We start from the raw sequence: 13824 nt of genomic DNA on the forward strand, positions 1-13824 counted from the left end.
CGCTCATTAGCTGTCTCTTTCAGGGACAGGAGAAAAATTATCTGCATCCAGACCCCCAGGGTCTTGTATGCGTGTACATGTACGCGGTCCGCTTTGATGTGGGCAACACTAGTACGTATACAGGCACCTTCGCTGGGCAGGTGCCCTGCAGATGTTCCGGCTGATAGGAATTGTGGCCTAGCCCAGGGGTCTGCAACCCGCGGCTCCGGAGCCGCATGTGGCTCTTTTACACCTTTGCCGCGGCTCCGGGGCGGATACTAGCGAGGGGAGGAGGTGATTTGTGCGCCCCAACACTCCCCACTGTGGTGGGGGCAGTACTGGCTGTGACGCCGCATGGGGGCAGTGCGTGCATCAGTCACGCACCATCCTGACGTCACCTTCCCGCCCGCTGTCAGATTGGAGGGCAGCGGCGCGCATGCAGGTCTACGACTGCGAGGAGGAAGATGACGTCCCTGTTTTGGACCCCCAGTAGGCCAGCCACGGATAAAGGCATGTTATATTTGTTTTAAATGTCGCAATGGTTTTGCGGCTCCCAAATTTTTTTTTCTCTTCAGAAACGGGGCCAAGTGGCTCTTTTTGTCTTAAAGGTTGCAGACCCCTGGCCTAGCCCATCTAAGGGCACCAGGTTTGGGGGAGGATGCCCACAGCGTCTGCCTGAGCTGCAAGCTGTGCCCGGGTGCCCTGCGGTTTGCTTTCATGAGAGGGCTTCTGGTCCTCTGCTTAACCGCGAACATCAAATGAGGCTGTGTGTGCATCTTTGTGGAAAGAACACAATGCTTATTTGAAACCGGCCTTTTGGCCTATATTGAGCTGCTTGTTTTACACCGCGTAATCCTCTTTTTGAAACCTCCATATGCAGGGAAGGGCCACAGGGATTATGTTCTTATTGCTGCTTTTAATCCCAAGCGCCGAATAATACGAGCACAATAAAGACCTAAACATTTTAAGTGACATATAATAACATAATCCTGTCTCGCAATTTGGGGGGAGGGGGGGGCGAAAAGCCTTCTCCGCTAGCGGTTGCTCGGCTGGACAGCTGCGTTGAAAGGCAAATTTTAAATGGGCTGCTGTGAATTGTGCAGTTCTCGTCGCACTTCCTGCTTAGGTCACATGAGCCGTGCTTGCACGTAAGGATAAACCATGGTTTAGTGTGGCAAGCATGAGCCACAGTGGGTCTTTCTTGGCCTTTCACGTCTCCTTGCCCCACACAACAGAGAGGAGAATTTCAGCAGCTTCCACTTCTGCTTTTAGCTAACCATGGTTTGCTGTGCCTTTCGATCCCAGAATTGCTGTTAAGGCTAACCACAGTTAATTTCAAAAAGCCTGCTTAAAACTCATCTCTTCGCCTAGTCTTTCTCGAGGGTTAAATCTGCTGTGTTGACGTACTAAGATGATCTGCAGATTTGCGACGCATTTTGCTCTTCCCTTGGGAATGTACATTCTACAGTTCCTTTTATGCTATTTACCACTATGATGGTTTTTGCCCCTTAACATTGGTGTTATAATCCCCTCCCTGCCGATGGAGAAATAACATATATAAAAGCCAGCTTCAGAAACCGCTGTTTGATGCCGGCTTCTTTGAAATTAGCCATCGTTAGCGCGAACCACATTTTTGTTGTAACAGACCGCACAACAAACTTCAGTTAAGCAAAAGCTCCCAGTCTTCCCCTTTTCTTGGAGGCACGAAGTTTGCTCCGTCTTTACGACGTTCCTAGTGCTGCGCCTTACCAATGCTGCTATTACGGTGCTTTTCTCTGTGTGCCTCTTGACTCTTAATCGGATGCAGGGTAAGAGCGGAGCAGCAGCGGTCAAGGTCAGATCATTGTGCCAGGAGACAGTCCAAGCGAAACAGACACCTCGAGAGCTGAATGCCGCCTCCCCTTCTAAGCACAAGTGGCCAGCGAGAGAAGATCTGCAATTCATGTTTTATTCCTGCGACTCTCTCTGCCTCGCTTTCCCTTCCTCCACCACCCACTCCTGCTGCCCAGAGGCGGCTGGGAAAATGTCAGGGTCAGTCTCCTTATACCTGATGAGGGAGATGCTGGGGTGTTTTGTCGCTAATATCGCTGGTTCCTCTTCTCCCCAACCACCCTGCAGTCTCATCGTGGTTATCTTGATGTTCGACAGTGGAATTTGCTGCCAAGGAGTGTGGTGGAGTCTCTTTCTTTGGAGGTCTTTAAGCAGAGGCTTGACAACCATATGTCAGGAGTGCTCTGATGGTGTTTCCTGCTTGGCAGGGGGTTGGACTCGATGGCCCTTGTGGTCTCTTCCAACTCTATGATTCTATGATCTCACATTGGGAATGGCATTTGGATTTCTGCAAACTGCCTGCCTTGGGAGAGGTGGCCAGCTCTTTCCCTGAAAAGCAGGGTAAAAATATAATAAATTGGGAGGCAACGACACACAAAAAGGAAAGCACACTTTGGAGAGTAATCTTCTTGCCATCAGGGCTGGGGGATATATCAATATGCCGTCCAAAACCGTTTTGAAGTCCATAATAATAATAATTTATTATTTGTACCCTGCCCATCTGGCTGGGTTTCCCCAGCCACTCTGGGCAGCTTCCAACAAAGATTAAAAATACATTAAAATGTCACACATTAAAAACTTCCCTGAACAGGGCTGCCTTCAGATGTCTTCTAAATGTCAGGTAGTTGTTTATCTCTTTGACATCTGGTGGGAGGGCGTTCCACAGGGCGGGTGCCACCACTGAGAAGGCCCTCTGCCTGGTTTCCTGTAACTTGGCTTCTCGCAGTGAGGGAACCGCCAGAAGGCCCTCGGCGCTGGACCTCAGTGTCTGGGCTGGACGATGGGAGTGGAGACGCTCCTTCAGGTATACTGGACCGAGGCCGTTTAGGGCCGTTTAGGGCTTTAAAGGTCAACACCAGCACTATCCATATCTATGATATCGGTTTCATCATTCTTGACCTGGCAATATATTGTGAATCACGATGTGTGTGTTTGTTCCCACAATATGGGGAAAACTGTGAAGCCAGCCAGTGCTTCTGCAAAGCTCCATCCTTATTTCAGACATCGCAATATATCAGTACATCTCTATGTTTAGCTGGTGATTCATCGTGATGTTGGAAACCAGATATCGCCCAGCCCAACTTTCAGGATTTGGATTTCTGCAAAATCTGTGGGATCTTGACCCTGTCGTATCTGCGATCCTATACAGTGGAACCTCGTGTTACGTACCGTCCTCCTTGCGAACGCTTTGTGTTACGAGCTCCGCTAACCCGAAAGTAGATGCTCCTGATTGAGAACTATGCCCCGGCATGCGAGCGGAAGTCGTGCGCCGGCGGCAGCAGGAGGTACCATTAGCGAAAGCGCGCCTCAGGTTAAGAATGGTTTCGGCTTAAGAATGGACCTCCAGAACGAATTAAGTTCGTAACTGGAGGTATCTATTTTCTTGGGTGCATCGTGCCATAAGTCTTTTACTTGTCTCTTCTGGAGCTCTGTCCTGTGTGCAGAAATGCCTTTCTTCTGATAACCTGGCGTATCTGCAGATAAAAACCTGATTATTGAAAGTGATGTTAAAGTAAACACTTTTGAAGATTTCTATCTGCATCAGTGACCAGAACTGTAGTCTTGTGCATTTTTAAACTTGTGATTTCTTTTGCACTTACGAAAAAGAGAGAGAGCAAGGTGTTAACCTGTTATTTTCCTTCTCTCCCTCCTTCTCTCCCTCCCTCTTTTTCCTTGCATGTCCCGCGATGTTCCTGTTTCTGAACTGTAGGAGCCAGCCCAAGGTAAGTCTTTTCCGATTGCACTTTGGAGCCTGGTGTGTGTGTGGTGGGGGTGGGGGTGGGGTGGGAATCCTTATATTTATTTGCCTTTGGATTCTGTGCAGAAAAATATTTACCACTTTCTTTCTAAATGTGCTCGCTGCAAGGAAGGGGAAACAAAACATTAAAAGCTCTTCTCTCCAGAAGCACCATTGACAGCCAAGATATGAGTCACAGGAACGAATGACAGCATGGTCACACACTGAACGCTGGGGGTTGTGGATGAAAGATTGTGTTGTGTGGGGTTTCTTCTTCTTCTTATTAAACCACACAAATCGTTTCCTCCCGTTTGCACAGCGTTGGAAAGTTGCAGTTGCTCTCTGTCAGTATTCTCTCTCTTCTCCAAAAGTTTTATTTTCGGACAGTTTCCTTTGCAGCGTTTTAAAGAGGTGGCAGGCCCAAAGGGGGGAGGCAAAACAGCCTTGAATGGCTGCGTTACAGCGGGTTGGACTGGATGACCCTCGGGGTCCCTTCCAACTCTGCAATTCTATGGCTAGGGAAACGAGTGGGTCCTTAGAGTATGTGGAAAAGTATCCTCATGGAAGCTTTGGTCAATGATTTTTTTTTATCGGGGTGGAGTTGTGTGGTGAGCACACACCTCAGTTATTCTCTCAGGCAGAGGGCCTTCTTGGTGGTGGCACCCGCCCTGTGGAACGCCCTCCCACCAGATGTCAAAGAAGGCAGCCCAGTTTAGGGAAGCTTTTAATGTTGGATACATTACTGTATTTTAATATTTTGTTGGAAGCTGCCCAGAGCGGCTGGGGAAGCCCAGCCAGATGGGCAGGGTATAAATAATAAATTGTTGTTGTTGTTGTTGATGTTGTTATTCTCTCATCCTCACTCGCTTTCTCGGTGCATTTCTGAAAGGCTGCAGTAGCGCATCAGACTGCAGATTCCAGGTGTGCAGGTCGCTGCAGTTAACACTGGTCCCTGCCAGATTGCGCCTGGATAGCGGGGAGCCACTAAAATCTTGCTGTAAAAGAGACACAGGGAGGAATAGCCCCAAGAATTGACATTGCCAGTCCATCAACCTCTAGTCTAGCATTCTTCCAAGTCTGGGTCCCCAGTTGTTGGACTCCAACTCAACAACAACAACAACAACAATTTATTATTTTCACCCCGCCCATGTGGCTGGGTTTCCCCAGCCACTCTGGGCAGCTCCCAACAGAATATTAAAAACACGATAAAACATCAAACGTTAAAAACTTCCCTAAACAGGGCTGCCTTCAGATGTCTTCTAAAAGTCTGGTGGTTGTTTTTCTCCTTGCCATCTGGTGGGAGGGCATTCCACAGGGCAGGTGCCACCACCGAGAAGGCCCTCTGCCTGGTTCCCTGTAACCTCACTTCTCGCAATGAGGGAACCGCCAGAAGGCCCTCAGCGCTGGACCTCAGTGTCTGGGCAGAACGATGGGGGTGGAGACGCTCCTTCAGGTATCCTGGGCCGAGAGCATTGGTCAATGCCAGACTCATGGGAGTTGTAACGTTGCAACATCTGGAGGACCGCAGGTTAGTTGCCAGTGACCTACATGGAATGCTGGCTGCAGTTAAGCCGACCAACCCAGATGTTTCCAGACTACACCTTCCATCTTCCCCGGCCAATGACTAAGCTGACTGCTTATGATGGGAGTTGGGAGTCCCAACAGCATCTGATCAAACAGAGTTTCCCAAACTTGGGTCTCCAGTTGCTTTTGGACTACAACTCCCATCATCTATCTAGCAGGACCAGTGGGCAGGGATGATGGGAACTGTAGTCTGAAAAAACAGCTGGAGACTCACGTTTGGGAAACCCTGTGATAGAAGAGCACTGCTTCAGTTAATTCAAAATGCATAGCCCCTTTTGAAGTTTAGCTACTGAGCAGGGATCATACACATCCTAAAGTTATCGTTGGACAACCGTGTATTGGTAGCTGGATGTCTGTTTTCCATATGGCCTGTTAAGCTGGTTGGATTGTTCACCTCGTAAAAGTAAGACTTCCATAAGATATCTCTGGTTTGTCTCTCTGCAGGTCTTTGCCTACGATCACTGCTTCTGGTCTATGGACGAAGCTGTCAAGGAAAAATATGCAGGTAGTATTTCAGGGTCGAGATACAGACCTAGTACTGATCTAGCAAGGAACAGAAGAACCTGCGTTATACCAAGTCAGGCTATTCGTCCATCTAGCTCATTATTATCTAAACTATCTGGGGTTTTCTCCCGGCTCTGCCCGGACATGGAGCAGAATATTTGTCTTGATGGGTAGGCTTAGTTTAAAAGTCAGTTTCAAAAAGTCAGTCTGCTAGGCCAGAGGTTTTCAACCTTTCTGAGTCCACGGCTCTCTTGACCAGCCACAGTGGTACCTTGGTTCTCAAACTTAATCCGTTCCGGAAGTCCGTTCCAAAACCAAAGCGTTCCAAAACCAAGGCGCGCTTCCCCATAGAAAGTAATGCAAAATGGATGAATCCTTTCCAGACTTTTAAAAACAACCCCTTAAACAGCAATTTAACATGAATTTTACCATCTAATGAGACCATTGAGCCATAAAATGAAAGCAGTAAACAATGTACAGTGGTACCTTCTGGTTGCGAACGGGATCCGTTCCGGAGGCCCGTTCGCAACATGAAAAGCCCACAACCTGAAGTGTCATATCTGTGCAGGTGCGCGGCGCAATTTGGTGCCTGTGCACATGCGCGAAGCACGATTTAGCGCTTCTGTGCATGAGCATGCAGCGAAACCCGGAAGTAATCCTTTCCGGTACTTCCTGGTCGCCGCGGGACGCAACCTGAGAAAACATGAAGCAAACGTAACATGAGGTATGACTGTACTGCGGTCACACAATCAATCAATCAGTAGCTGAACTGGTTTCCACACAGCCACAAAAACAAAACAAAAAGAGCCGCAAAAACAAAAACGCAAAATAAATAGCAAAAACAGACAGACTTCAGCGTAACTCTCAAAATAGAACTCTGGCACTCAAAATGGAATTGTGGCACTCAAATCGGAAGCGTAAGACTCAAAACGGAGCACGTTTGACTTCCGGAAAAAGTTCGCAAACCAGAACACTTCCTTCTGGGTTTGTAGTGTTTGGGTTCCAAGTTGTTTGAGTACCAAGATACCACTGTCCATTCTTTCTGTGGCTCCCTTGTGGGGAAGGGACATGGGTGGCGCTGTGGGTTAAACCACAGAGCCTAGGACTTGCAGATCAGAAGGTCAGCGGCTCGAATCCCCGCAACGGGGTGAGCTCCCGTTGCTCGGTCCCTGCTCCTGCCAACCTAGCAGTTCGAAAGCACGTCAAAGTGCAAGTAGATCAATAGATACCACTCCAGCGGGAAGGTAAACTGTGTTTCCGTGTGCTGCTCTGGTTCGCCAGAGGCGGCTTAGTCATGCTGGCCACATGACCCGGAAGCTGTACGCCAGCTCCCTCGGCCAATAAAGCGAGATGAGCGCCGCAACCCCAGAATTGGCCATGACTGGACCTAATGGTCAGGGGTCCCTTTACCTTTACATTGTGGGGAAACGTGAGCCGAGCCTCAGAAGCCCCGTTAAGTCACCCCTTGCCTACAGAGCCAGCAGCCCCTCACCCCTATTCAAGCACCTTTCCTTGTGGGGTCTTCCCTCAGCCTCCTCTCCTCTCTCCTCTCCTTGGGAGTCCTCCGGGCAGCTGCAGCCACTGCCCCAGTCTCTAATCTGCCCACCCCACCCCAAAGAGAAGTGCCTGCTCCCTGGCCAGCCCCAGAGGGACCACTCTCCTGCGGAGCTTGTGGCCAGGGCTGCTGCAACAAACAGCCACACAACCCTTTGGGAGGCAGAGAAGCGAGAGGGTCATCAGAGGAGGGAGGGAAGGAAAGAGGGACAGAGACCAGTGTTGTCCGCAGCACCCCTGAACATCATTCAGGGCACCCCATGGGTTGAAAACCACTGTGCCAAACTGAGGCAGACTCCCCCAGAGGCAATATTTCAAGCGACAAAGGCTGAAATTTATGACTAGGAAACGGTTCGTTCAAGGCCCCAGAGCAGGGGTCAGCAAACTTTTTCAGCAGGGGGCCGGTCCACTGTCCCTCAGACTTTGTGGGGGGGCAGACTACCGTATTTTTTCGCCCTATAGGACGCACTTTCCCCCCTCCAAAAATGAAGGGGAAATGTGTGTGCATCCTATGGGGCGAATGCAGGCTTTCCCTGAAGCCTGGAGAGCGAGAGGGGTCGGTGCGCACCGACCCCTCTCGCTCTCCAGGCTTCAGGAAGCTATCCGCAAGCCTTGCAAGCACGGCGGGAGGTCCCGCCGGCTCGCAAAGCTTGCGGGCAAGCTTGCTTCTCCCCATCGCCAGCCCCATAAGCTCGGGGGACAGCGGGGTAAGCCGCTGCCCCACGGAGGCTAGAGAGGCTGTCCCTGAAGGCAGAAGAGGGAGACAGAGCGCTCCGCCTCCCTCTTCTAGCTTGGGGATGGCTGCGCAAACCTGGGGGGGAATAAATTTTTTCCCTTGATTTCCCCCCCCCCCCCAAAAGCTAGGTGCGTCCTATAGGGCGAAAAATACGGTATATTTGGGGGGGGGAATGAACGAATTCCTATGCCCCACAAATAACCCGGAGATGCATTTTAAATAAAAGGACGCATTCTACTCATGTAAAAACACACTGATTCCCGGACTGTCCGCGGGCCGGATTGAGAAGGCGATTGGGCCGGATCCGGCCCACGGACCTTAGTTTGCCTACCCATGCCCCAGAGAGTCTGTGCCCCCCCACCTTAAGGGTTAACACAGAGATTCACAGCAGAGGCTGAAAATTATCTGGGTTCATACCAGCATGGAGTCTCCTGTTACTTCCTGAGAAATCACCAGTCTGATCAGAGGAATGATGGGTGGCGCAAAGGGGCTGCTGAACATTTCCCCAGTCATCCTTTTCCCAGTGCAAAACTTGCCCTTCCCAAGTTGCTTCCAAAGTTAAAAGGCTAAATCTTACCAAATTTGGCTGTGCACTGATGTTCCCTGCTGGACGCAGGCGTGGGCAGCCAAGGTAAGCGACCATGTTTTCTTAAACTCTAGTTTTTCCACACACCCTGTTTTTATATAGGCTCTGTATGATCACAAGGATTTGCTCAAAAGCCTGCAGGGCGACGGACAAACCATTTTTATTTTTATTTTCTTAGGGAAAAAACAGGCACTTCCACTGAGCAAGAGGAAGTGGTCTTATTATTATATTATAAATCATATAATAATTATAATAATTTTATTATTATTATTATTATTATTATTATTATTATTATTATTATTATTATTAATGAAATAATAATACTACAGTGGTACCTCAGGTTACATACGCTTCAGGTTGCAGACTCCGCAAACCCAGAAATAGTGCTTCAAGTTGAGAACTTTGCTTCAGGATGAGAACAGAAATCATTCTCTGGCGGCACGGCGGCAGCAGGGGGCCCCGTTAGCTAAAGTGGTGCTTCAGGTTAAGAACAGTTTCAGGTTAAGAACAGACCTCTGGAACGAATTAAGTACTTAACCTGAGGTACCACTGTAATAATAATACTTACACATCCTCCTTACATCTCCTCAGCCTTGGTCCTTTTACAGTCAGGCTGTGAAAGATGAGCTTATCTGTAGCTCAAGGCTGGATCCAGACACAGAGAAACAGTGTGGCCTAATGGGTGGAGCTGAACCTGGGAACCTCGTTTGCCAAGCTCCTTGGAAGACCTTTGGCCAGCAGCTATCTCTTGGTCTGGCCTTCTAGCAGGTTAGTGGGTGAGGGCAAAACCGAGTAGCCCTTCCCCTCCCTGCGAGACTTCCTTGCAGGAAAGGTGTACTAAATTGCAAGAGAGAGGGCCCACAGTCTGTACGCTGCCTTATCGTGATCCATACCACGTTGGTGTAAACGCAGAATATCACAAAAGGGACTTACGGGAGACTTCAGTGCGATCAGAATAAAGATCTGCCCTGCAGCTTCCGTCCTTAAAGGCTTCATTTGCTTTGGACACACATGAAAGACGTTAACAGTTCTCATATGATGTGCCTTGCAGCGTGTTTTGAAGTCCTGGAGGGTCTTATCAAAGGAGGTTTACGACTTCTTCCTCTTCTGACCGAGCCATTTGAATCTTTTTGTTCTAATTTTAGGCCAAGACGTTGTATTCAAGTGCCTTGGGGAAAACATTCTCCAGAACGCTTTTGAAGGCTACAACGCCTGCATCTTCGCCTATGGACAGACCGGTAAGCGCTTGCCCCTTGGGAGGATGGAGAAATAAAATAAAATAAAAAGGTTTCTGATTATATAAGATTACGCTTTGGCAGTTTGGTTAGGCCCTACCACCACCACACTCCGAGTTGCCGGACTACAACTCCCATCATCCCTGACTGCTGCCCCTGCTGACTATGGATGATGGGAGTTGTAGTCCCACAACATCTGGGAACCCAAGATTGAGAAAGGCTGATTTAGCACAGCCGCAAGAGACAGAAACCAGGATAGGGCTAGAGAGAGACAGGCAGAACCTCCTTTGCTGAGCAATTGGCCATTGATTCCTATGGGGACTGTGCTTCTCTGGGCCTGAAAACTGTGGTCCGTTTGGGGTTTTGCTCTGCTTCTGGGTTTTCTTTAATATATAAAAAATTTATTCATTTTTCTCTTTCATTCATTACATACATCTGAAAGTCTTAACATTTACTATATATTCCTCCCTCCCCTTCTAGGCTTCCCCCAACTTCCGCTACTGGTTCTCTTTTCATCCACTTTGCTACCTTCTAACAGAAAAAGTTATTAATAACATAACATCAAACCTAAAAACATAAAAGTAAATACACCATAATATTTCTCTATCTTCTAGAGATATTTTTTTAAAATATTTTATTAAGGATTTTCTTGTTTTACATTCTAGACATTTTCTAATACTAACAGTGTGAATGTTTATTTAAATCCTGCCATCAAGTCTATCGATTACTTTGTTTCTGCAAGTATAATATACCGTATTTTTCGCTCCATAAGACACACTTTCCCCCCTCTTAAAATCTAAGGGGAAATTTCTGTGCGTCTTATGGAGCGAATGTGTGGTTCATGGGGCTGGTGGGAGGGACCCGGGCTTCCCCCCCCAGCCCCAACCTGCTCTTTGAGGCTGGCGGTGGGGGAAAGCAGCGCTTCCCCCCACCGCCAGCCCCACAAGCTCGCGGAGCAGTGGGAAGGCTTCTCCCCGACCTGCTCTTTGAGGTCAAACATTAAAAACTTTTAAAACATTAAAGCATTAAAAACTTTAAAACATCAAACATTAAAAACTTCCCTAAACAGGGCTGCCTTCAGATGTCTGCCTTCAGTTGTTTATTTCCTTGACATCTGGTGGGAGGGTGTTCCACAGGGCTGGCGCCACCACCAAGAAGGCCCTCTGCCCGATTCCCTGTAACCTCACTTCTCGCAGTGAGGGATCCGCCAGAAGGCCCTTGGCGCTGGACCTCAGTGTCCGGACAGAACAATGGGGGTGGAGACGCTCCTTCAGGTCTACTGGGCCCAGGCCATTTAGGGCTTTAAAGGTCAGCATCAACTCTTTTAATTGTGCTCGGAAACGTCCTGGGAGCCAGTGTATTTCTTTCAGGACTGGTTTTATGTGGTCCCGGCGGCCACTCCTAGTCGCCAGTCTAGCTGCGACTACAGCAGGAAAGGCCAGAGATCAGTACAGTGATACCTCCAGTTGTGAATGGGATCCGTTCTGGAGATCCGGTCACATTCCGAGGAATTCGCAACCAGAGGACCGCTTCTGCACATGTGTGCATCATGGTTTAGTGTTTCTGCACATGCGCATGACGCATAGAGCACTTCTGCGCATGCGCGTGTGCATCCCGAAGTTTACGTTTCCAGAGGGATTCGTAAGCGGAGGTACAACTGTACATTAACGTTTGCGGAAGGATATGCCTTCCTGTGGAATTTCTTCCAGGAATTTGGTGTACAGTGGTACCTCTGGTTGTGAACGGGATCCGTTCTAGAGGCCCGTTCACAACATGAAAAGAACGCAAGCAGCAGTGGCGCGTCTGCGCACGCGCGGGTTGCGGTTCGCCACTTCTGCGCATGCGTGTGATGTCATTTTGTGCTTCTGAGCATGCGCGAGCGGCGAAACCCGGAAGTAACCCTTCCCGGTACTTCCGGGTCAACGCAGGACGTAACCTGAAAGAACGTAACATGAAGCAGACGTAACATGAGGTATGACTGTAGTTTTGTTTCACCTTCCCACCTGCAAATCTAGAACTCCCCCCCTTTTTTTGCCGGTCTCCTTGGTAGCTCATTTGCGAAGGCACCCTGAAATTCTCCCTTTCTTCCTATCCGCCGCCCTTTTCCTCCCTTCCTCCTAAAGCGCCTCTTCCTCCCCTTTTTACGCAGGGTCCGGAAAGTCTTATACCATGATGGGCACAGCTGACCAGCCTGGACTAATCCCTCGCCTGTGCAGCACCCTCTTCGAAAGGGCCCAGAAAGAGGAGAGCGAAGAGCAGAGCTTCAAAGTGGAGGTTTCTTACATTGAGATTTACAACGAGAAAGTCCGGGACCTGCTGGACCCAAAGGGGTAAGGGGGAACGCGGCAGGGATCGAGGTGGCCAGCAACCCATTGAGCCAGGCGGTGAAAGCCTGCCTTTTCTCAAGGCATGCCTTCGGAGGTGCCAGCTGAACGAACGTGTCTTTCTCTGAACAAAATGGACAGTTTTCGCTTAGCCGGGAGGGCCAGCCCTCCATAGCAGAGGGTGTGTGCTTTGCTTGAGAAATATCCTCAGTGTTTTTGGGTAAGGCTGCAGAGCCATCGCAGGACTCCTGCAGAGTAGGGCTAAGCAATACAGTCATAGGTAAAGGTAAAGGGACTCCTGACCATTAGGTGACCGACTCTGGGGTTGCGGTGCTCATCTCGCTTTATTGGCCAAGGGAGCCGGCGTACAGCTTCCGGGTCATGTGGCCAGCATGACTAAGCCGCTTCTGGCGAACCAGAGCAGTGCATGGAAACACCGTTTACCTTCCCGCCGGAGTGGTACCTATTTATCTACTTGCACTTTGACGTGCTTTCGAACTGCTAGGTTGGCAGGAGCAGGGACCGAGCAATGGGAGCTCACCCCATCACGGGGATTCGAACCGCCGACCTTCTGATCGGCAAGTCCTAAGCTCTGTGGTTTAACCCACAGCGCCACCTGTGTCCCCAATACAGTCGTACCTCAGGTTAAAAAACGGAATGGGTTACTTCTGGGTTTCGCCGCTCGCGCTGCGCAGACACTCAAAATGACGTCACGTGCATGCGCAGAAATGGCAAATCACGACCCGCAGACGCGGGTTGCGTTCTGCTCGGGTAGCAAATAGGGCTCCGGAACGGATCCTGTTCGTAACCAGAGGTAACACTGTATTGGGTTTTCAGCATTGTGATATATCATCAGCCAAACATCGCAATATACTTATACAGCCGTACCTGGGAAGTCGAACTTCGCATTGCGACTCGAATGTTTTGGCTCCCGGACGCCGCAAACCTGGAAGTGAGCGTTCTAGTTTGTGAACGTTCTTTGGAACCCGAACGTCCGACGCAGATTCCGCAGCTTCCTATTGGCTGCAGGAAGCCGCACCTTGGTTTCCGAACGTTTTGGAAGTCAAACGGACTTCCGGAACAGATTCCGTTCGACTTCCGAGGTGCAACTGTTTATCGCAATGTCTGAAATAAGGATGGAAATATTATTAATAATAATTTATTATTTATACCCCGCCCATCTGACTGGGTTTCCCCAGCCCCTCTGGGTGGCTCCCAACAGAATATGAAAAACACAATAAAACATCAAACATTAAAAACCTCCCTAAACAGGGCTGCCTTCAGGTGGCTTCTATGTAGAGACATTGGCTGGCTTCACGGTTTTCCCCACGTCCTGATTTTACATAGCACGCACACACACAAACACACCATGATTTGCCGTATATTGCCAGGTCAAAACTATGAAATCAGTATCGTGATACAGACTTGAAACTGGTTTTGGACGATATATCAATATATCTCCCAGCCTTACTGGAGAGCCTCTGACGACCAGTGTGGACAATACTGAGATAGGTGGACTGGTGGTAGAAGACAGT

At 49.2% G+C, this 13824-nt stretch overlaps 1 protein-coding gene across 1 annotated transcript in view; it reads left to right on the forward strand.

Annotated features, from left to right (window-relative positions):
* KIF13B (kinesin family member 13B) overlaps window positions 1-13824 on the forward strand; it is a 199630-nt gene that overhangs the window by 57943 nt on the left and 127863 nt on the right. Inside the window, 4 exon segments of the mRNA XM_083494982.1 lie at window positions 3740-3752; window positions 5795-5855; window positions 9876-9968; window positions 12115-12295. Coding sequence (XP_083351108.1) covers window positions 3740-3752; window positions 5795-5855; window positions 9876-9968; window positions 12115-12295 — 348 coding nt within the window.

The sequence above is a fragment of the Podarcis liolepis genome, assembly GCF_965112155.1.
Source record: "Podarcis liolepis genome assembly, chromosome: 3".
NCBI lineage: Eukaryota > Metazoa > Chordata > Lepidosauria > Squamata > Lacertidae > Podarcis > Podarcis liolepis.